The following is a 20,628-nucleotide window of genomic DNA, read 5'->3' as shown; positions in this document are numbered from 1 at the left end:
ATTAAACTCTCAGATATAAAGGCCTGGAGGTTGAAAATAGAATCATGTTTTATAAAACACTATTACATTCAATTAAGATTCATGCAGGTGCAAGATCTACTGCATTCCTGTGTGTTTATGGGTAAGTAGCTCAGTTAGTAGCTCGGTTATTCAAGCTGCAAATAATTGTTATCTGCAATAAATGTAGATTAAAAAGGATAAAAACACTCACTGATAAATGTCACATTATGGTATTTCCTCTTGTAAAGACTTTCAAAGCCTCTGAATTGAAACACTGTCATTGCAGAGAAACCCAGGACTTACTGTAATGCGGCCATGATCGCCCCCTCCTGGCGAGGTGGCTGCACTGCGCCGACGTCTACTCTCAGGAACCCGAGGTTTGACAAAGATGACGTAGGGTTTGAATTCTGCTGTCCGCAGCCTCTTCAGGGCCTGCAGTGATGACAGAGAATTTACATACAGCAGAGAAAAAACAGAGTTCAGAAATCTGATAGACAATAGGGCAGAAAGCCAACAGTGATGCAGATCTGATGAGACTTGTCATTCCTCATTAACTCAGTCAAAACTGCTGCTGCCTGCAGGATCTGTAACTCCTGACATGTTGTGATGGATTTGAATGCAAATTAAACATTACACATGTAACACGAGCCGTACCTCAGGCTGCACGTCTACTACACACATCTTGTTCTTGGCCTGCACCGACCGGATAGCCTCTATGCTTGTGCCGTACTGGTTCTCCTTGTATTCCCCGTGCTCAATGAATCTGGGCAGAGAGAAAAAACAGAACTTTAACTTTTAAGGAAAGTACATTCCTAAAACAAAGCAACATGATATCAGAGTGAACATACTTGTTGTTTAAAGCATCTGCATCAAACTGCTGCTTGGTAACAAAATGGTACTCTACACCTTCCTTCTCATGAGGCTTCTTGGGCCTTGTGGTATCTATGGGGAAATAAAAAAGGAACTCGTAAATGTAGGTTCATATTAGTTGATGTCAAAGTGAGTAAATGTTGGGAAACTCACGCGGTACAGCCACTGCAAAACGATGTGGGTTTTCAGCGATCACGCGCTGTTTGAGCTCATTGATTCGTGCTCCAAGAGAACCTTTGCAAGCCAGAACAAAATAAATTGAACATGAAGTGGGTCACATTTATGTTGCAATGCATGCTTTCATCCACTAGGTGTCACTATCACCACAGGAGAAAGTGTAAGCCTTTGAGTGGCTCAGTCTCACCGATCAGAACCACCAGACGTGGCCTCTCATTGGGTCTCTGCTGGTAGCGCGTCACCTCTTCATACGTCAGGAAGTCGGGGTCTCCAGGATCAGAGCCCTCACCGGAGGATCCTTGTCTGTCCTTCCGACTCAGCCGGAAACTTCTTCGTAAACCAGCTGCAGCAAGGCCAGAACCAGGAGGGGAGAGAAACAGAAAAAGAGAGATTTTGGGTCAATGTTACTTCAATTTTTAAAACAAGATACTCAAACAAGATAGAAATACTTCACTACACAGATGCAGATATAATCATGTTGCATTAAGGAAAGCAAGAAGTGCAGTTGTTATTCAGATGATGATCATGCATTAAAAACCTTTGTAAATAGTGCATGTCAATGAAAACAACTGAGTCTAATCTGAAGTGAACATCTTGATATGTGAGCCAATCAGACGTCATGCTTCAACGACAAGTTTTTAAACATGCAGCACGACAAAACCTTAAAGCCTGAGAATGAAACAGACTTCAAAACATTTTTTCTTTTACTGTTTTTTTTTTCAGCCGTTTAAAATAGGTTAAAGTGACTGAAACTAGACATCATTGTCCAACATCATGGTCCACACAATGCATGCAGCTCTGAACGAAGCTACAGTGCTGAGGCAGGACACACAGGACAGCCTGGCCCTGAGAAACACCACATCAGCAGCACACAGACGCTGCAGGTCGGGGTTATCCCACGGCCAGGACTGCCCGTGTCCCCCGTCAGTGGTGTGTACCTGAGGGAATGAGCAGGGAAACTGTACCTGAGTAAAATTCCCAGGAAAACACCTGGCCACAGGAGGGCGCCACTGCTTTACACTTAGGAGAGACTATAACTGGCGTTAGAGCATCACACAACCCAAGCCTCACACCTCCACACAGGGTGAAACAAGCAGCAAACGTGCCTGGTTGAGTGTGCAATGCGTCCAACGCAACAGGGCCCTCATCGAGGGGGCAGGGTGTGTGGGAGGGGAGCGAGGAGGGTGTTTGGGGTAAAAGGGGAAGCAGTGCACTGACCACAGCACAGCAGCAGGGGCACTTAGTTAGATGCAAGGCAGGAGGAAGGAAGGGAGGGAGGGAGGATCCAGAGGGAAGGGTGTGGAGGGCTCACAGCTCCAAGCAGAGAGCATGGCAGGAAGCACAAAAATCCTTTCTATTTTTTTGTACTGTGTGTTGCAGTGAGGTGGTGCCGAGCATCACTCCAGCAGCTCGCAGGATGTGGGGGAGGGAAACGGGGTCAGGTTGGGCTGCAGAGGGGTGAGGGAGGGGAGGTTAGGTGAGCGCTGGAGAGGGGTTGAGGTTAAAGGGGGCTAATATACTCTCTCCACCTGGGTCAGAATTCATTAAAGCCTGTTACTGCACCATTAAACTCCAGCCTATAATGAGTGCAATGACTTCTACAGCTGTGAAGGTTACCTCGCTGATTCAGACTTTTAAATATCATTTGAAAATAAAGCTGTTCATAATTATTTGGGATTAAATTAGAGAGACTTTAATTCTGTTTAATGTGGTGTCTTATTCTCATTTGATGGTTTTCTATGTTGTAGATTAAGGGCTTGAGGATTTGAATCTCCATAGCAGAAAACCTACATCATTTTTACTACAGAAAATATAACATTTCTATTACTGATCAATGCTGAGGTAATATTTGGTTATCTTTAATGTAACATGTTGGACATTTCTATTTATTTTAATTAGCCAAGAAAGAAGTGTATGGAGCCTCTGAAGTCCAATCCAGTGATAAGATTTTATCTTGTGCCAAGGTATCAACATGTAAGCACAAAATAATTGTCTTGTGCACAAAATGTAAGTACAAATGATTTATCTGAAAAATAATTACATTATGCGAACAAGATAATAACCAGTGCAGACCTAGATCAGGGGTTCCCAAACTTTTCAGACCATGACCCAAAAATATTGGTACCAAAGACTCGCGACCCTCACTGTCCCTCAAAGTGATTTAATGTGGCTTCATTTAGCTGTTCTGCAGAAATTTAGCCTAGTACCTGTGTACTAGGCTTTGTTTCCTGTGCTGTTATGAATTCACCTACTGCTACTGATGCTTTTGATAATTAACTGCTAACACTAACCCTAAACTTAGGAGTCATCTGACAGAAAGAAAGGCAGAAAACTCATCACATTTTTTATTTTCAAGGTTTTATTTCAAGTTTATACTATTTTTGACAATATATTTTACTATGGAGTACCTCAGGGATCCATTTTGGGGCCTCTGCTATTCAACATCTACATGCTCCCCTTAGGTCAGATAATAAGAAACAACAAAATAAAATACCATAGCTATGCAGATGACACACACATTTACATCACCATATCACCAGGGGATTATAGTCCCATACAAACACTCAGTAAATGCATCGAACAAATCAATGACTGGACGAGCCAGAACTTTCTTCAGTTAAACAAAGAAAAAACTGAAATGATTGTTTTTGGAGGAAGAAAGGTTAAAGGTTACTGCTCAGCTCCAATCTGCAACGATGAAATGTTCAAACCAAGCCAGAAACCTTGGTGTAATCTTAGACTCGGACCTTAATTTCAGCAGCCACATTAAGACAATTACAAAGTCCGCCTACTATCACCTTAATAATATATCAAGGATTAAAGGACTTATGTCTGAGCAGGATGCAGAAAAACTCGTCCATGCATTTATCTTTAGCAGACTAGACTACTGTAACAGGGTCTTTACAGGACTCCTTAAAAAGTCCATCAGACGGCTGCAGCTCATACAAAATGCTGCTGCTCGAGTCCTAACAAGGACCAACAAAGTAGACCACATCACTCCAGTTCTTAGATCTCTACACTGGCTTCCTGTCTGTCAGAGAATAGACTTTAAAATCCTGCTCATGGTTTATAAAGACCTGAATGGTTTAGGCCCAAAATACATTGCTGATCTGCTACTACTTTATGAACCACCTCGACCTCTGAGGTCATCAGGTACTGGTCTGCTTTCAGTCCCAAGAGTCAGAACGAAACATGGAGAAGCAGCGTTTAGTCATGCACCACATATCTGGAACACACTCCCTGAAAGCTGCAGGTCTGCTCCAACTCTCACCTCTTTTAAATCAGAGACTAAGACTTTTTTATTTGCCACTGCCTTCCTATCTTAGATTATTTTAACTTTTTAAATTAAAATTTTAATGTAATTTTTAATATATTTCTAATTTTCCTTTTCTTTTCTGTTTTATCATATTTGTCATTTTAATTGTGTTCTTTTATGCCTGTCTGAATGTCTCCAATGCTTTTAATGTTTAATGTAAAGCATATTGAGTTGCCCTCGTGTATGAAATGCGCTATACAACTAAAGCTGCCTTGCCTTGCCTATAGTGGGTAAAATGTACAGTTTTTAGATAACTTACAAAAAAAAAACATTCTGGAAGACATCTCACGACCCCCCATTTGTGTCTTGCGACCCCCCAGGGGGTCCTGACCCACACTTTGGGAACCCCTGATCGAGATTATATCTCATGCACACAAGAAAAAAAAACAGAGCTTGGTTACAGAACTTCAGCAGCTCTGTAGGAATTTGTTAAGGTTTTAAAGTTGGATCATTCTTTTAAATAACAGCTTCTTATTTATATAAACAATCAAATGAGATGTTTGCTTGTCACATTTCAACATTTATTCTATTGAAAATAGTGCAAAGATAAGATATTTAACTTTTCGAATGAACAAACTGTCATCTTGTTTGAAATATTCAATTAACATAATTTACAGTTTGCTTGGTTTGCACAGCTTTAAGAATTTATCTGTTTTATTGTTTGCAGATATAAAATTGCTGTGCAAACCTATTAATTTCATGCTTAACAATTTTAATACATATTGTGCACTATAAGTTGAACTTAAAGAAATCCAGAGAATTAATTATGAAATTATCAATATCATTTTACAGATAAATTATGATTTTATTTGATATTTTAAAGTGAGAGTGTGTTTTGATCTATAACATCCAACATGTGACTTGAATTATGCAGTGGAATCAGATGAGGCAGATCTGTTACAAGCTCCTGGAGAGGTGTGAGACGACACTTCCTGGATATTTTTCCATAATGTTCCTTTCTTGTTTGATAAAAAAAACCTACATTGGTTTTGATTTTTACATCTGCACCTCCCTCCTTTTTGTCAGAGCAACAAATGAACCATCATCCATCTGCCTCCTCTGACATTGTCTTTGACCCTGTATCTTGACCCCTGGTAACCTTTCTTTTATCCCTCAACCCCGAGCCCCAGACAGGTCGACCCTGCAAGCGGTCGATTTGACCCCCAGCCCCCTAAGAAGCAGCCGGGGGAACCAGCGCACAGCCAGCAGACTGCAGCAGGCAAAGAGCAGAGAGGGAGAAGGAGGTGGAGAAAGATGTGCACGCTCTCACCTATGTACTGTCCATTGAAATAGCCCTCACAGTCACAGTCCTCTGTAGGGAGGCAAGCAGGGAAAAGATGGGGTAAGCACAGGGTAAGACACCTGGAAGAGTTAAGGAGGAGTCGAGGAGCTGGAAGAGTTAAAGAAGGGGGTAAAGGGGATGGGCAACTGGCGCTGGAGAGGGCAGGCGGGGCGGACAACAGGCAGCAGGCAAGCAGACGGCAGGAGGCGAGAGTTCAGCCAAGAGATAATGAAAGAGCGCTGTCGGAGGCAACAGCCACTAACGAAAGATTTAACAGAGAGTAAGAGGAGGAGAGTAGACAATAAGAGAGGAGAAAGGTTGCTTTTGTTCATCTGAGGAAGGAGGCAGCTCTGAGAAGTCTCTGTTATCCACTCACACACATACATACACACATGCATACCCAGCTTCTTTAAAGACTTCACTTACAGACACCCGCAAACTCTAAAGAACATGTCATCATAATTCTGCCCTCTCTATCACATTTAATCTACTGCCATGGTTTCTGATTTTGAAAAACGACAAGTAGAACAGAGGAATAAATCTTTTAGGGCACAATGAGTAAAGATAACAACGGCAAAACTGCAGCAGGATGAGGAAGAGAAACGGAGCAGAAGATAACAGGGAGTGAGGATAAAGCAGAGGAATCGTAGAGCTATTGTTATCTTTAACAACCCCTGCTTGGTTGGGCCTAAGTCTCCGGGGATGCTGTTCTGCCTGCACATCACCTGGTGCAACACACACACACACACACATACACACACAAAGACGAACAAAGAGGCAGAGAAATCTCTATTCTGGTCTGGTTCACTAACTGCAGGAGGGGAGGAATTAAGCTGGAGGGAGTAAATATTGAAAGATACACACCCAAACACACCATCACACACACTCTAAGGCCTCTATACATATTTATTTTATGTGTGTGTGTGCGAGAAGATATCTGTGAGTATCAGACAAATAGTGTCTGCTGCTGCACATGTACCCACCTTTATCACATCCTTGGTCATCTGATATAGTTTGCAACAAGGGAAAACAGAGTGTTAAATCATTAGAGAACATAGCAGGGTGTTTTATGCTATAAATGAAAACAATGATAGAATAATGTGAGGAAATGAATGGAAGGAAGATTGTAGATTTTACATTTAAAAGGGGTGTGGTCGATCCACATTCAAAGTGCCCCTGCTGGGATTCAAGGGGAATTAATCAGAGAGTTGGAGGAAAATTGGGAGAGGCTGAGAGAGGAGTCCCCCACAGGCAGGCTAGCTGCTGCTCCTGTGGCTTCTAGTATAACACGGCTAGCTGCCATATTGCTAAGCTTTTGTTGTCTCCCCGTGGCTAGGGCTTAATCAGATCGCCCGCAGCTTAAGCGCCAAGAAGAGCCGCCACTCACATTACCAGCTTCACCTGTCTGTTTACACGCTGTCGCCTCTACAGCATGGAGGGAGAAAATGACCATGAGGATGTATTGTTGAGGCTTTGTGGTAGTGCTCTCTGGTTCTGCTTAAGCCAGGCTAGCTAGCCAGATGGACCAAAACATGAAAGAGATTTATTCATAACTGTTATCCCTCCCTCCCTCCCTCCCTTCCACCCTCCCTCCCTCCCTCTCAACGCCCCTCCATCTCCCTCTCATCCCTTTAAAAGCATGTCTACACAGCAGCATGCGGAGGACGAAGGATGAATACTAATGCCTCTGAGAATGCCAATTACCAGGAGAAAAAAAAAGGTCAATAAATGTCAATAAAAACATGGCAGCATTTATCCAGCAGAGATATTATTGTCTTCTAATGACAGTGACCGAGTGGGTGAGTGGGAAAAAAAGGGAGAGCTGATTGTGAGAGATGCTGCAGGTTGTAATTATGAGATAATGCTGATGATGCAGAGGAATCCTGGGAAGCAGAAACTTACAGACAGGCTTTTTAGGCGATTTAGGATTCGGGAGCGTGCCCATTTTCATCCTGTAAGCCAGTCGCCTGGAGGAATGTGCCGCAGAGGAAGAAGAAGAAGAGCAAAAGATGATGGAGGAGAAGGGCAGAATCATCAGGTCAGGAGTGCACAGAAAGCCAAAGGTTGAGGAGGAGGAGGTGGAATAACAGATGCAAACATTGAAGACAGCAGAAGAACGTATACCACATCTGAATTGTAGAGAACAGGAGAGCAGCACTCTCCCAATGTGCAGATTTTGTGTCCGTGCAGTGGATTTTGTGGTGGTTTTGTGTCTCTTTTGAACTGATTTATTTTCATACGTTTTCAATGCTGATGCATTTCTTTATGGTCTGTATCCATCCTTCCATGAGTCTTTATGTCTCTTTTTGATCTTGATCTGTCCCTTGGTTGCCATCATCTGTCTGTTTTCTAATCTCTTCGGGTGTTTGGTCCATCTCTGTGTGAATGTCACTTTTCTCTTTTTTGATTGGACCATATTTTTGCATACATCTGTATAGATTTTTTGTTTCTTGTAGTGCTTGTTCTGCATCTACATGTGGCCTTTTATGCATCTCTTTGCAGCAGCTACGTGTCTCTAAAACGATGGTATAATCTATCTTTCTCCTCTTGTAAGTCTATCTGTTATTTGATGTTTTAGTGTTTCTATTTGATAGTCATGTCATTTTTGCATACTCTGATTGTTTTATGTCTCTTCATAATCATTATACAGCTCTTAATGCAATTCTTTTTTTAAAGGTGACATATCATGCAAAATGGACTTTTTAATGGTTCTCTACCTGAAATATGTGTCCCTGGCATGTCTCCAAACCCCCCGAAAATGAAAAAAATCCATTCTGCCCCTGTTCTGATTTCTCCACCTTTCTGTAAATGTGTGTGAAACGAGCCGTTTCAGACTTCCGTGTTTTTGTTACGTAACAACAACATCCGGTCTGTAACAGGAAGTCAGAGCTCGGAGCTTGTTCAGCCCATAGACTGTATAAAATACAACTCAACCCCTTCTCTGTTTTTCATTCCCTTCACACATGTGTGCTAACAAGGAGCTTAGGAGGGAGGCATGCTAGTTGTAGGCTGTCTTAATAAACACAAAGGTCGGTTTTACTCCCCGAGTCTGCAGATTTGAAGATCTAGTGGATGATTTTTATTTGTCATGGATAAGTGCTAGCGCTAATTAGCATAGCCACATAGCTACATGTTCATAGCTGTAGCTCTAGCTGTGTACCAAGACACACGTCTACATACTGATAAATAAAACAACAAGAAACACTAAATCTGTGACCAATCCTTCAGAAAAGGTCCTGCTGCCTTTCTGACAGAGGTCGGTTTTACTCCTCAGGCCTGCAGATTTGAAGATCTAGTAAATTATTTTTATTTTTCATGGAAAAGTGCTAGCGCTAGTTAGCATAGCCACATAGCTACATGTTGGTAGCTGTGTACCAAGACACACGTCGACATACTGACAAATAAAACAACAAGAAACACTAAATCTGTGACCAATCCTTGAGAAAGGTCCTGCTACAGGCGCCTCTCCATCAGGATCAGATTCTGGATCAGATTCAGAGGGTTGAAGTAACGTGATCTCTGAGCAGCCGTGTATATTCAGCCAACATGTAAACATTAGATCAACGTGCTGGACAGCCGAGGCACATCCACTTCCTGAGGGGGCGTGGTCAGAGAGAAAACAGAGTGTTCTGAGGAGGACTGAAGAAGAGGGTTTTTCAGGCATGTCAAAATCTGATTTCAAAGTGTTTTTTTGAGCATAAACTTTAAAGACATGTTTTGGGGACCTCTTAGACCAATATATATTAATGAAAAAAGCGTGATATGTCACCTTTAAGTTATGGATTTTTTGCAAGCATAGGCAGTGACTTTGTATTTCTTTGTCATCATGTTGTACCTGTTCTGCCACTATTATGTCTTTTTTGCACCCTTCCTTTCAGTCTCCTACACCGCTTCTCTGAGGTTAAATACTTCATATTTTTAAGGTCTCTTTGCAGTCATCAATATATAATATTTAACATGCATCTAACCTAGAAATCACATCTTTTAGACATCACAGAGCTTGGTCGGCTCTCTGATCTGTGAATCTCTCTGTGTTTAAGCTGTGGTTATTAATCCAACAGACGCTGCAGTGTTTGGCAGGGATCCCCCAGCCTGCTGAGATCATCTTACTGATGGATTATGACACTAACAGTATCAGCCCTGGCCGATTCAAGGCTGTGTTTAGATTTATTTTTCATGCTGCTTTGATGCTCCATCCAATCATATTTGACCCCTCAAAGTGGAACACATGAATGCGGATTTAGAAGATTACAAATGGGTGAATAAAATCAATATCAGGGCTGTGTGTGTGTGAAGCGTAAAATCCTGGTTGTAAAACGATGACATGATGTGATACGTGCTCTCACCTCTCCTGGAATTGTTTGGAGGGGATGAGTCCGGCTCGCAGGTTGCTGTCTCCGACTCTCTTTGCCTGCCACCATGTGCCGTCATCTTGGGTCACCACCTGAAGGATGTCTCCCCGCTTGAACGGAAGTCCTGCTTCTTGGCAAGGTGTCGCCTTATCTTCCAATGGAATGTAGTCGAACAAGGCTCGCACATACACCTGGAAAGACCAACAAAGAGAGTCATCTATTGTTATTGTAAATATAGAAACTGAGGTTTAAATCTTTGAGATGATAACGTCGAATGCAAAAGAAAAAATGACTTTTAATCTCTCCTACAATGAATCCATTTCTTCTTCTCAAACACTCAGCGACCTCAGCATGCTCTGACACTGAGACCTCATCTCACCTTGCTCTCCTTCAGGCGGTCCTCTTCTTTAATGGCAGGGATTATCTTTAGAGTGATGGAGCCCTGGGACTGGGACTAGATCACATGCAGGCAGGGAAAGAAGAGGAGAGGAGATTGTGAGCACAGGCTCAAATTAAATACCAACCCTTAATATACTTGCAGCTTTACAGCACCCTGCTGTGCAGTTTAGGTGGACTCAACTTTTAATGGACTATCAGTGTGACCTCTTTTAAATAAATCGACTCTGGGAAATGACAGAAAAAGCTAGAATCACAATGAAAACGGTCACCAGTCCCTTTAAGGTTCAGAGTTTATCCATCTCTTTATACAATCACTTCTCTTTGGGGTAGAAAAGTGCTGATATGAAATGCTCTTGTGCTTTTCAATTTCTTTTAGTTTTACATTTAATTACAGTTTACAGCAGAAAGGAGTTCAGTTAACTCATTCTCTGTCTTACCAGCAGCTGGCTGATCTCATCCGGTCTCTTGTGGATCACAGAGACTCCGTTGACCTCCCTGAGTTCATCTCCAACATGCACCAAACCTATAAGAGCAGGAGAGACAGTATGAAGCCCGGACTGAGGCTACTGAAGTATTGACAGCATTTCCTGCGTTCTTTGGGATTATCTATCGTAGCATCAGTATCGTGTCAGATCTGCAGATATCCTCCGCTGTGATCTGTTTAGCTGCAGCCACAACAATGCAATCAAAGCCTGCGAGGAAGTCAGATCAATACACACTCCCTCAGGACAGTAAAGCACACAGTAGATACACTATTGTGCAATCAAACACATACAGTTTAATGCATGCAATTAGCACACACACACACACACTGAGGGGCCTGAGGCTGAGACTGTAATCTCTCTGCAGCTTCTATCTCAAATTTTTCCATCACATGACGCAGCAAGAAAATGGAGGGAGAGGAGACATGAATGATTAATGGGAGTGGACACTGATTGGTTTACTCTCCCAGCATGTATGCTCCTAATGCCAAGTCACACACATACACTCCTGTGCATGGATGTGGTAACACTCATGAAGGAGTCTCTGCAGTTTGTATCACATGTGATGGACTCTCTAGAGAATCATGCTTTGAGTTTCAACAACAACCGCAGTATTGCTCTCATATTTCTCCTCCTCCTCCTGCTTCTGCATCTATCTCTCTCACTCTCATTCTCTCTCTCACTGTGGCTTTCATCTCTCTGTCAGCATCCATCTCTGGATTTATTTTGTATCCTATGCAAACGTACTTATATGCATAGTTTGAGTAAGACAAACACAGCAGCTTCCTGAGGTACACTTGGTGCTCAGACGAAACTATGATACACTGCAGGGAGCTTTTTTTCACAAGTAATCCTAAAGTCTAAAACTATGTAGCAAAAACTTAAAGGAGTGAGGAGTTCTTGAACTGTGATGAAACAGACTGAAATGACTGTCAATGCATATTTATGATGTATGAAAGCAGTAAAGATCATCAGCACAAAGATTGACTACTTCCATATTGTCTTTTTTGATGTCAGAAACCAGTGCTTGAGATAAAGGGATCAGCTCTTCTGCAGGTACAACCTTCTGTTAAACATATTCCACAGCAACAATTCTCTAATAGTGATTTTAAAAAGTTACACAGACAGGAAACATGGGAGGAGAATGGGGGAAGATATGCTCCACATCATGTTGCGACTGGGAATCGATCCTTTGACCAGTGTGACAATGACTTAGCTTCTGTACCAGTGGCGGTTCTAGACCAATTTTTACTGGGGGGGCCAGGCTGGGGCCAAGGGTGTTGTCAGAGGGACACATTCAACCCTGATGAGGACCGGCTGAGACCAAACTGGCAAAACATCAGTGCATCCCTATATACTAGACATATATACTACTGTGTACTAGATCAGAATGCAGACTGACAGCAGCTGTTTGGCTGTTTACACTCAACATGAGTCCCTTAGGAGTTGGCCCCTGTTGGCCCCTCCCCAGAACCGCCACTGCTCTGTACCTCAGCTAACTGAGCCACAACAGCGTTCCATGACAACAAAAATCTCCTCCTGCTTTTGATAAACAGTCAATTAAATCTCCATTGTTGATATTACATCAACTCATCTGACACCTATCCCCTAACAGCACCTCCAAGCATTAAAATGACTATATAAGAATGTTCAGCCATGCTGCTAAGAGTCCTGTTACTTTTGTAGGTCATAAAGAGACATAGCTATTCCTTCCAAGCATTTAAAAGCAGAGTATTTCAAAGTTTTAGACTCATCCCATTCCCTACTCTTGCTCTCCCTACCCTTTGATTCTTCCACCTCGCCCCTGATTTAAAAATACAAGTACCGACAGTGAAGTGATGTGAGAAGATTTTTTAAGTCTACAGAGAAAAGATTAGAAGAACTTACCACTCCGGTCAGCCGCACCTCCTCTCATGATCCGAGCCACGGTCACAGCCCCGGTGGTTTCATCCCGTCTAATAGTGGCTCCCTGGATAACAGCAAGAGATCATTAAGAGAGGAGAACAATTATCTCATCTCTTCTCCGTCTCCTGCAGCCTGTACTGTTCTCCACTCTAATCCTTTCACAGCTCACCAGAGGCTCCTTGTTCTTCACTAGCCGCACAATCTTGACCGATTCCTCCTCCAGCTCGTCCTCCAGATCATCCGGCAGCGGCGGCAGAACGGGGTCAAAGTTCTTCTGAGCCACGGTGTCATGCACAGAGAGAACAGCCTGATGGGAGAAAAGAGGTAATATCAGGACATGCACAGAGATTGGACGTGCTACTGCATGCAATCTAATGCAGGAGTGAGTTTACCTTCAGATGTGGTGAAGTCAGCAGGAGGAGGAGCTCTTTCTCTTCAGTGCTCATTGGTCCGCTCTGCAGCTCCTCCGCCACCTGAGGACCAAAATCACACCTGATCCGTGAGCTCTGACCTGAAGTGAACTTGTGCATGTATATGCCAGTAATGCTCACAGTAGTTTACTGTAGAATAAACACAGACGGATACACAGACGTGAACACGGGGGGAAGGTAAGTGGCAAGCAGCTGAGGTCAGCAGTTTCCTCCTCACCGCTGCTTACTGGTGAGGAGATGGAGTTTCATTAGATGGGAATCAGGATGAGTCAGCACTTTGACAACATTAAAATTCACTTTTGATACCTGCATCGCTTCTCTGTCGGAGCTAACTCATCGTGACTGACTGCTGGGCCCGAGTGGAAAAGTAATTTAGGACCTGCGTGTGTGGGAGGACTGTGTACGTGTGTGTGTGTGTGTGTGTGTGTGTGTGTGTGTGTGTGTGTGTGTGTGTGTGTGTGTGTGTGTGTGTGTGTGTGTGTGTGTGTGTGTGTGTGTGTGTGTGTGTGTGTGATGAACTTACATCGTCTGCCAGAGAAGAGGCACTGTGAAGGACGGGCGTTGGACTCTGTCTTTCATACTGTCTCAACTTCTCGTGGATCTGAAGCACAAACAAAACAAAAGTTTGAGGTTAAATCTGCCCTCAGGGTCTTCTTGGAAGGTAACAAATTTTATGTTTACACTTCTCTGAAATGCATTGTGTAAAATCTCTGAGGTCACATCAAACCTGCAAATTCTCTTCCTCTTATCAAACACTTGCAGATTTAATTTTCAGAAAACTGTTTTAAATCCTGCATAGTTTTTCCATTCTCTCATACTGACTGTCCTTTTCTTCTTCCCTGCTTTTGTTTGAGCCTTAGGATGTGTGTAGGTGCATTACCAACATCTATTGATTTTAGGAAAAGCATAAAACAACAAGAAGAGGTATGCACTGTATGGGTCTAAATGCATGCACCTCTTTGTGACAAGCAAAATAGAGAAACATATAAACTTTGATATATTTATTTAACTTTAATTCAGCCGGGTTAGTCCAAGAGAGAGAGTCCTAGACCAAATAACAGCAACAAATAGTTTTCAGCACCTGTCACTCACTCTCTCTACATGTAATCTTTTCTGCTAATAGAATCACATGTAATCTGCACAGATGAAATGTTCAAACCAAGCCAGAAACCTTGATGTAATCATAGACTCAGACCTTAATTTCAGCAGCCACATTAAGACAATTACACAGTCAGCCTAATATCACCATAATAATATATCAAGGATTAAAGGACTTATGTCTCACAGGATGCAGAAAAACTGGTCCATGCATTTATCTTTAGCAGACTAGACTACTGTAATGGGGTCTCTGCAGGACTCCCTAAAAAGTCCATCAGACGGCTGCAGCTCATACAGAATGCTGCTGCTAGAGTCCTAACAAGGACCAACAAAGTAGTCCACATCACTCCAGTTCTTAGATCCCTACACTGGCTTCCTGTCTGTCAGAGAATAGACTTTAAAATCCTGCTTATGGTTTATAAAGCACTGAATGGTTTAGGCCCAAAATACATTGCTGATCTGCTACTACTTTATGAACCACCTCGACCTCTGAGGTCCTCAGGTACTGGTCTGCGTTCAGTCCCTAGAGTCAGAACGAAACATGGTGAAGCAGCGTTTAGTCATTATGCACCACATATCTGGAACACACTCCCTGAAAGCTGCAGGTCTGCTCCAACTCTCACCTCTTTTAAATCAAAGACTAAGACTTTTTTATTTGCCACTGCCTTCCTATCTTAGATTATTTTAACTCCCTATAAATTAAAATTTGAATGTAATTTTTAATGTATTTCTAATTTTCCTTTTCTTTTCTGTTTTATTATATTTGTCATTTTAATTATGTTCTTTTATGCTTGTCTGAATGTCTCCAATGCTTTTAATCTTTAATGTAAAGCACATTGAGTTGCCCTCGTGTATGAAATGCGCTATACAAATAAAGCTGCCTTGCCTTGCCTTGCCTTGCCTTGCCTTGCCTTGCCTTGCCTTGCCTTGCCTTGCCTTGCCTTGCCTTGCCTTGCCTTGCCTCGCCTTGCCTCGCCTTGCCTCGCCTTGCCTCGCCTTGCCTCGCCTTGCCTCGCCTTGCCTCGCCTTGCCTTGCCTAATGATGTCAGACTCTGCAGTAACAACCTCACCTTCATGAGGTACCCCAGACTCCTCTCACTGAACACGTCTTTGAGGAAGACCATGTCCTCTTTGTGATTGGCATCGGGCCGCAGCTGAGAGGTCAGCAGGGCCAGCGTCTCGTGCAGGCCTGAACAGGAGGTAGAAGAAAACTTATCGTTTGAATTTAACACGAACAGATGGAGCACAGCGAGCTACAGGCTGCATATGGACAGTATGTGATGAGCTTCTGTGTAAAGTCATCTCACCTGCGCCTGCTGTGAGGACTGGCATGGCTTCTTTCATGGGTCAGTCAGGTGAGGGGGTTGGAGGAAACCTGGAAGGAGAGGAATTTAATCAGCAATTCCATTCACACACTGGCTGTTGCTTTCTGAATAGAGGTAGAAAAGATGTCCAGTTCCAAAAAAAGAAATGGTTATAGTGTTTTTGTGTTTGTGTGAGTGCATGCCACTGATGTAAAGGCATCCTGACACCCATGTGCAGTAATCACGGTGATAGATCATCTCTCTGTAAGCTTCATTCTGTAAATCCAGACTGCATTTCTTATTTTACAGAGCAGTTGCCTCATCTGTGAGAGTGTAGCTGAGTCTGCGTACGCCTGCTGGCTTTATGGAGATGTAGTTGTAAGATAAGCATTCACTGCTGGTCGTATTAATCACACCGACTCTCACCACGCCCACCGAGCTGTGTGTTGCTGTGTAAGAGAGCAGGAGAGGGAGATAACGGGGTATAAACCTGTGCGTAATGACTAAGGCACTGTCTCATACCGCTCTGAGTGAGGGAGGATTTTTATGTTCCTGATGGATCGTTAATCTGCAGCATGAACATCATCCTCCCTGCAACTATACTGTATGAAATCTAACATTTGTCTTACCTGTTCTACCCAATAAACTTTGATCTATACACTCTCTGTGTTTGAGTGAAATAAAAAATGTAAAGATACATTTCAGCAAATTTCTAATGTATTAGTTTAATTTTGAACTAAAAAAGAGCAAATAGATTGAAAGATTTTTAGTGTTTCCAAAGATTTCTGGGTTCTCTTGTTCAGCAGTTCAACACTAGTGGAAGTATTTTGTGTCATGACAGGACAAAGAGATCCAAATTAAGAACATTAGTGTCTAAGGTGATGTTAGCAGTACTGTGAGATTACTAAAACACAAAGTTAAGTTAAAGATGAGGATCAGCATGCTAACATCATCATGACATTGCTAATTGTCAATACAAAGCAGGTATGATGTTGATAATTGTGCACAAGCTTCCCGATTGACTGACATGTTTACTATAAACAGTGTGCTATGGGATGCATTAGATGTTTTTTCCAAATCAACAGTTATGTGTATACATCCTTGTATGATATTATCAATCAATCAATCTTTATTTGTATAGCGCCAAATCACAACAAATGTTATCTCAAGAGGCTTTTACAAACAGAGCAGGTCTAGACCACTCTATGTCAAATTATAAACAGAGACCCAACACCAAGACAGGATAAGACTCTTACACCACCTTAATCCACCATGAGCATTGCACCTCACAGTATTTAGCAAGTTGCAGCGGCGAGGAAAAACTTCCTTTTAACAGGCAGAAACCTCGAGCAGAACCAGACTCATGTTAGACAGACATCTGCCTTGACCGAGTTGGGTCTAGAAAGAGGGATAGAGGAGAATAAGAGACAGAGGGAGCAGTGATAGTGATGAGAGCACTGCCCTGTACAAGATCTTACACACTGACCATATAGACTGTGTACAAGAGGTGGACACCAACAGGAATCCTGCTGCAAAACCTAGCGTCATTTTGGCTAATGTTATCTCTTGTTGGAACCAGAAGCAACCATACCTGGATGAAAGCACTGACATGCACTGTAACATCTATACCCTTGATATGTTGCAGTAATGACAACGTGTCCACCACAGGTTGCAAACTTCCAAAATCACAAGATTGATTGTCGCTTTCACTTTAAATGGGATCAAAAGTAACAAAGTTATCATCACACTCCATTAAAGAAGATTGCAAATGACGCCATGAGCTAATCAGGAAATGTTTCCTGGTAGCATAGCAGAAGAGCTGAATGATTATTTTCACATCTGGTGTGAAACAAAAGGGCTCCATTGCAAAAGATGCAGGATTGACTAACTTTTGCATTGGCTCCACTTTTAAAATCTAGAGGCGTCATACATTCAATGGCAGAATACCTCCAGAGCCAGTGTCTCTGCAAAGCAAGTTTCCATGCTAACACTTCCTAATATGTCCACACATCAACATTATAGCACAGCTGAGCATCATGGGGACATCATCAGTTCAGCAGACATGTGTTCAAAGGAACTGGACAATCGATCAGACCAGCAGACATGTTGATACTTTCTGCTACTTTTTATCTTCATATGAGACGCAGAAATCTGTACAAATGATTCACAGTCACAGTCTTCTAAAATGCTGCATAGACAGCTGGATTAGTGCAGCCCCCACCGATCAATATCTCTGTCACTTCACTCAATACCCTCCATGCATCCTCCCTGTGGAAACACAAGTCAATAACATAAAACCACCAGATCGCATCGTATCGCACAATGGTCTGATACAGAAGAGAGGGAAATGCTACAAAAGCAATAAACATGAGGCTAAAATGATGAATGGTCATGATACAGTCAGGTCAAACATCAACGTTTAGAGGACGGAGAGGAGCAGAAGATATGGAACAAACAAAGATGTGTCTAATGAAAAACAAGCCTGTATTTACCTCCTTTGTTATCTACTGCCACACTGACTAATCTGACAGTTATAGAAAAAAAGAAGCAGACAAACATTTGCTCAACCCGCCTCACAGTGTTAGGCGTTTCTGCTTCATATGTGTAAGCAAACATAAGCTTTATTGGCACTGTATTCAGTGCAGGGCTGTTCATGTCACTGTGTCTAACACCTTATTGAGGCCTGCCTCGGTGATGCATCTAATTCTGTTTTATTACCTTGCAGAGAGACTGCTGTGCAATTACATTCACGTGTTCCAGAGGGTGCTATGTGTGGTTGGTTGAAACTGCTGGTTGTCCTTGTCCTCAGTTGCAGAGTTTGATTTGAGGAGTTCCTGCAACAACTGGATGAACTGATACTGAAGTGATCCCCAAACCTCTCCTAGTCAAAACTGTAGCTTAGTTTGCTTAGTAGCTTTTAAATGAGTTTTATTCTTATAACAGTTTTATTTCACCTTACTTTATTTATCTATTTATTTATTCATTTATTTATTTATTTTAATCATAGCATCTTATTTTCTTTTAATGGTTTATTATTTTAGTGTTTTATTATTACTTTAAAATGTATTTTATTTTGGTGAGTTTAATTTCCTGTGTTGAGTTTTAACATCTTATTTTACCTCCAGTGTTTCCTCATTAAGATATCATGAGAGAGTTTCCTCAGTTTGTTCAGCAACTTGTTATTTATTATTCATTTATTTATTTTATTTTCATTGTTATTATTATTGTTGCATATATTGTGTTCTTAACCTTAGGATTGTGGGGTAGGTTTGGATTTGGGGCTTGGGTTGGGATAAGGATAGGGGGTTCTTTTTATTTTATTTTTACATATATATCTTTCTTTTCTTTATTCTATTTTTATATACAGCACTTTGTGTTACAATGTCATTGTACAAAAAGCGCTTTATGAATAAGGTCTTAGTGTGATTGATGAGTTAATGACTGCCTGCAAAATGAATAACATCTTGTCATGATTAGCAACAGTTAGCATGCTAATACACTAAATTAGCTGGGTGGTCATGGTAAAATAATACCATGTGACATAAACATGCTTACTTTTATTATATGAGCATGTTCAAATGCCTTATAGAGCTGATCAAGAGGCTGTAAAGCATGCTTTATTCATTGTATGTGTTTGTTTGCTTGACAGTGTTTACAGTAAATAGTAGTAAGTTCTGAATTTTCATTTGCTTCTGCATCCTTTACAATTCCCAGCTCAAATTTGAATGCAGATCATAAAAATATTGCATGCACTCTGGTCCAAAAGTCCATCCTGGTACTTTTATAATACTGCATTTGATATACATGTACTTCGACATGCATGTAGTAACAAAGTATGAATGTTTCTGGCGCTCTAGTCCTTTAATACAACACCAACCACGTGAATCTATTATACACATTATGAACAGGCAGCATGTCTTTATTGTACAAATAGCCAACCAATAACTTCCAACTGACCAATCACAATCAAGTATCTAACAAAGCCATGCAATCACGACTGTTACATGACCACTCTATGCTGAGCTCTTAAGTGTCCAACTGTTTTATGGACATGCAGAATGAAAGGGGAATTATGTTAACAGTGCAGGAATGTCTACACACATAAGGACAGTGTGTTAGCTGCAATATTTACTTTATTAAAGTCACTTATTTATGAGAAAACCAAGAGTGCATCAGCCACTTGACTTTGATGTCTCTGCAGTGGCATTTTGCAATTATTTTTCACTCCTCTTAAGGCATTTTTTAAAAGGTGTCCTTGCACTTTGATGGTGCATACTCAGAATGTGATTGACCTCGGCAGAGACACAGACAGAGACAAACAGACAGAGCAATGAGCTCATGAATAATAATGAACAATACGGATATGACAAAGACAGAGAGAGAGAAGGATGAGGGGAGGATGAAGAGGAGGGAAGTAGGAGAAGCAAGGAAGCACTTCTTTCTTTGTTCTGTCTGGAGAATCAACACAAGAGGCGGCCTCTTCTTTCTCCAGTGTGTCGGATCAGAATTGATTCTTCTCTCTAACCTCTCAATATATTTCACTTAAAGACAAAAAGTAAAAAATCATGATCATCAATACAAAGCCTCCTTGATTTAATGCTTCGTTCTGTACTTTGAGTCTGTAAACCGCATGAAAAACTCTTTAAAAGTCAGTGTTTTAGTAGCATAGAAGAATAAGGAGCACGCTGGCATATAACTGTACCACAGTGACATTTGCAGGTCAATTAAAGGCTGTTATGAACTGCAGCTAAGCAGCTAATTAGCTATCTAACCTGCAAACTGATGTTTAATGTCAATTAGGTGAGGTCATCAAAGTGATGTGTGGTGGAAGCTCCTCTAAGTGGCACCATGGGGGATTAGGCTCAGGTGGAAAAAAAGGGATACATGCAGAGTGTGATCATTTTTATAAAGCTATGATTATGACATTTAGCTTTATAAGAATAAGCTCTGTGGTGGTCCAGGAAAGCAAAAGGACTGTTATTCTCCTTTATTTTGGACACTTTGTTCAAAAA

General features: G+C 41.7%; 1 protein-coding gene across 1 annotated transcript in view; it reads right to left on the bottom strand.

Moving 5' to 3' along the window:
• Positions 1 to 20,628, bottom strand: part of mpp3a (membrane protein, palmitoylated 3a (MAGUK p55 subfamily member 3)) — a 31,851-nt gene that overhangs the window by 3,958 nt on the left and 7,265 nt on the right. Inside the window, exons 3-19 of the mRNA XM_034712168.1 lie at positions 15,620 to 15,687; positions 15,383 to 15,501; positions 13,738 to 13,815; positions 13,176 to 13,256; positions 12,953 to 13,090; positions 12,766 to 12,847; positions 10,834 to 10,919; positions 10,377 to 10,451; positions 9,992 to 10,188; positions 7,548 to 7,612; positions 6,629 to 6,649; positions 5,634 to 5,675; positions 1,235 to 1,390; positions 1,024 to 1,104; positions 849 to 942; positions 655 to 763; positions 304 to 432 (exon numbers count right to left, since the gene is read on the bottom strand). Coding sequence (XP_034568059.1) covers positions 304 to 432; positions 655 to 763; positions 849 to 942; positions 1,024 to 1,104; positions 1,235 to 1,390; positions 5,634 to 5,675; positions 6,629 to 6,649; positions 7,548 to 7,612; positions 9,992 to 10,188; positions 10,377 to 10,451; positions 10,834 to 10,919; positions 12,766 to 12,847; positions 12,953 to 13,090; positions 13,176 to 13,256; positions 13,738 to 13,815; positions 15,383 to 15,501; positions 15,620 to 15,656 — 1,590 coding nt within the window. The 5' untranslated portion in view covers positions 15,657 to 15,687. The remainder of the gene's footprint in view (positions 1 to 303; positions 433 to 654; positions 764 to 848; positions 943 to 1,023; positions 1,105 to 1,234; positions 1,391 to 5,633; positions 5,676 to 6,628; positions 6,650 to 7,547; positions 7,613 to 9,991; positions 10,189 to 10,376; positions 10,452 to 10,833; positions 10,920 to 12,765; positions 12,848 to 12,952; positions 13,091 to 13,175; positions 13,257 to 13,737; positions 13,816 to 15,382; positions 15,502 to 15,619; positions 15,688 to 20,628) is intronic.

Source organism: Notolabrus celidotus, chromosome 20 (assembly GCF_009762535.1).
Source record: "Notolabrus celidotus isolate fNotCel1 chromosome 20, fNotCel1.pri, whole genome shotgun sequence".
NCBI lineage: Eukaryota > Metazoa > Chordata > Actinopteri > Labriformes > Labridae > Notolabrus > Notolabrus celidotus.
Note: the sequence above shows the minus strand (reverse complement) of the source record. Positions and strands in the feature narration are given on the sequence as shown.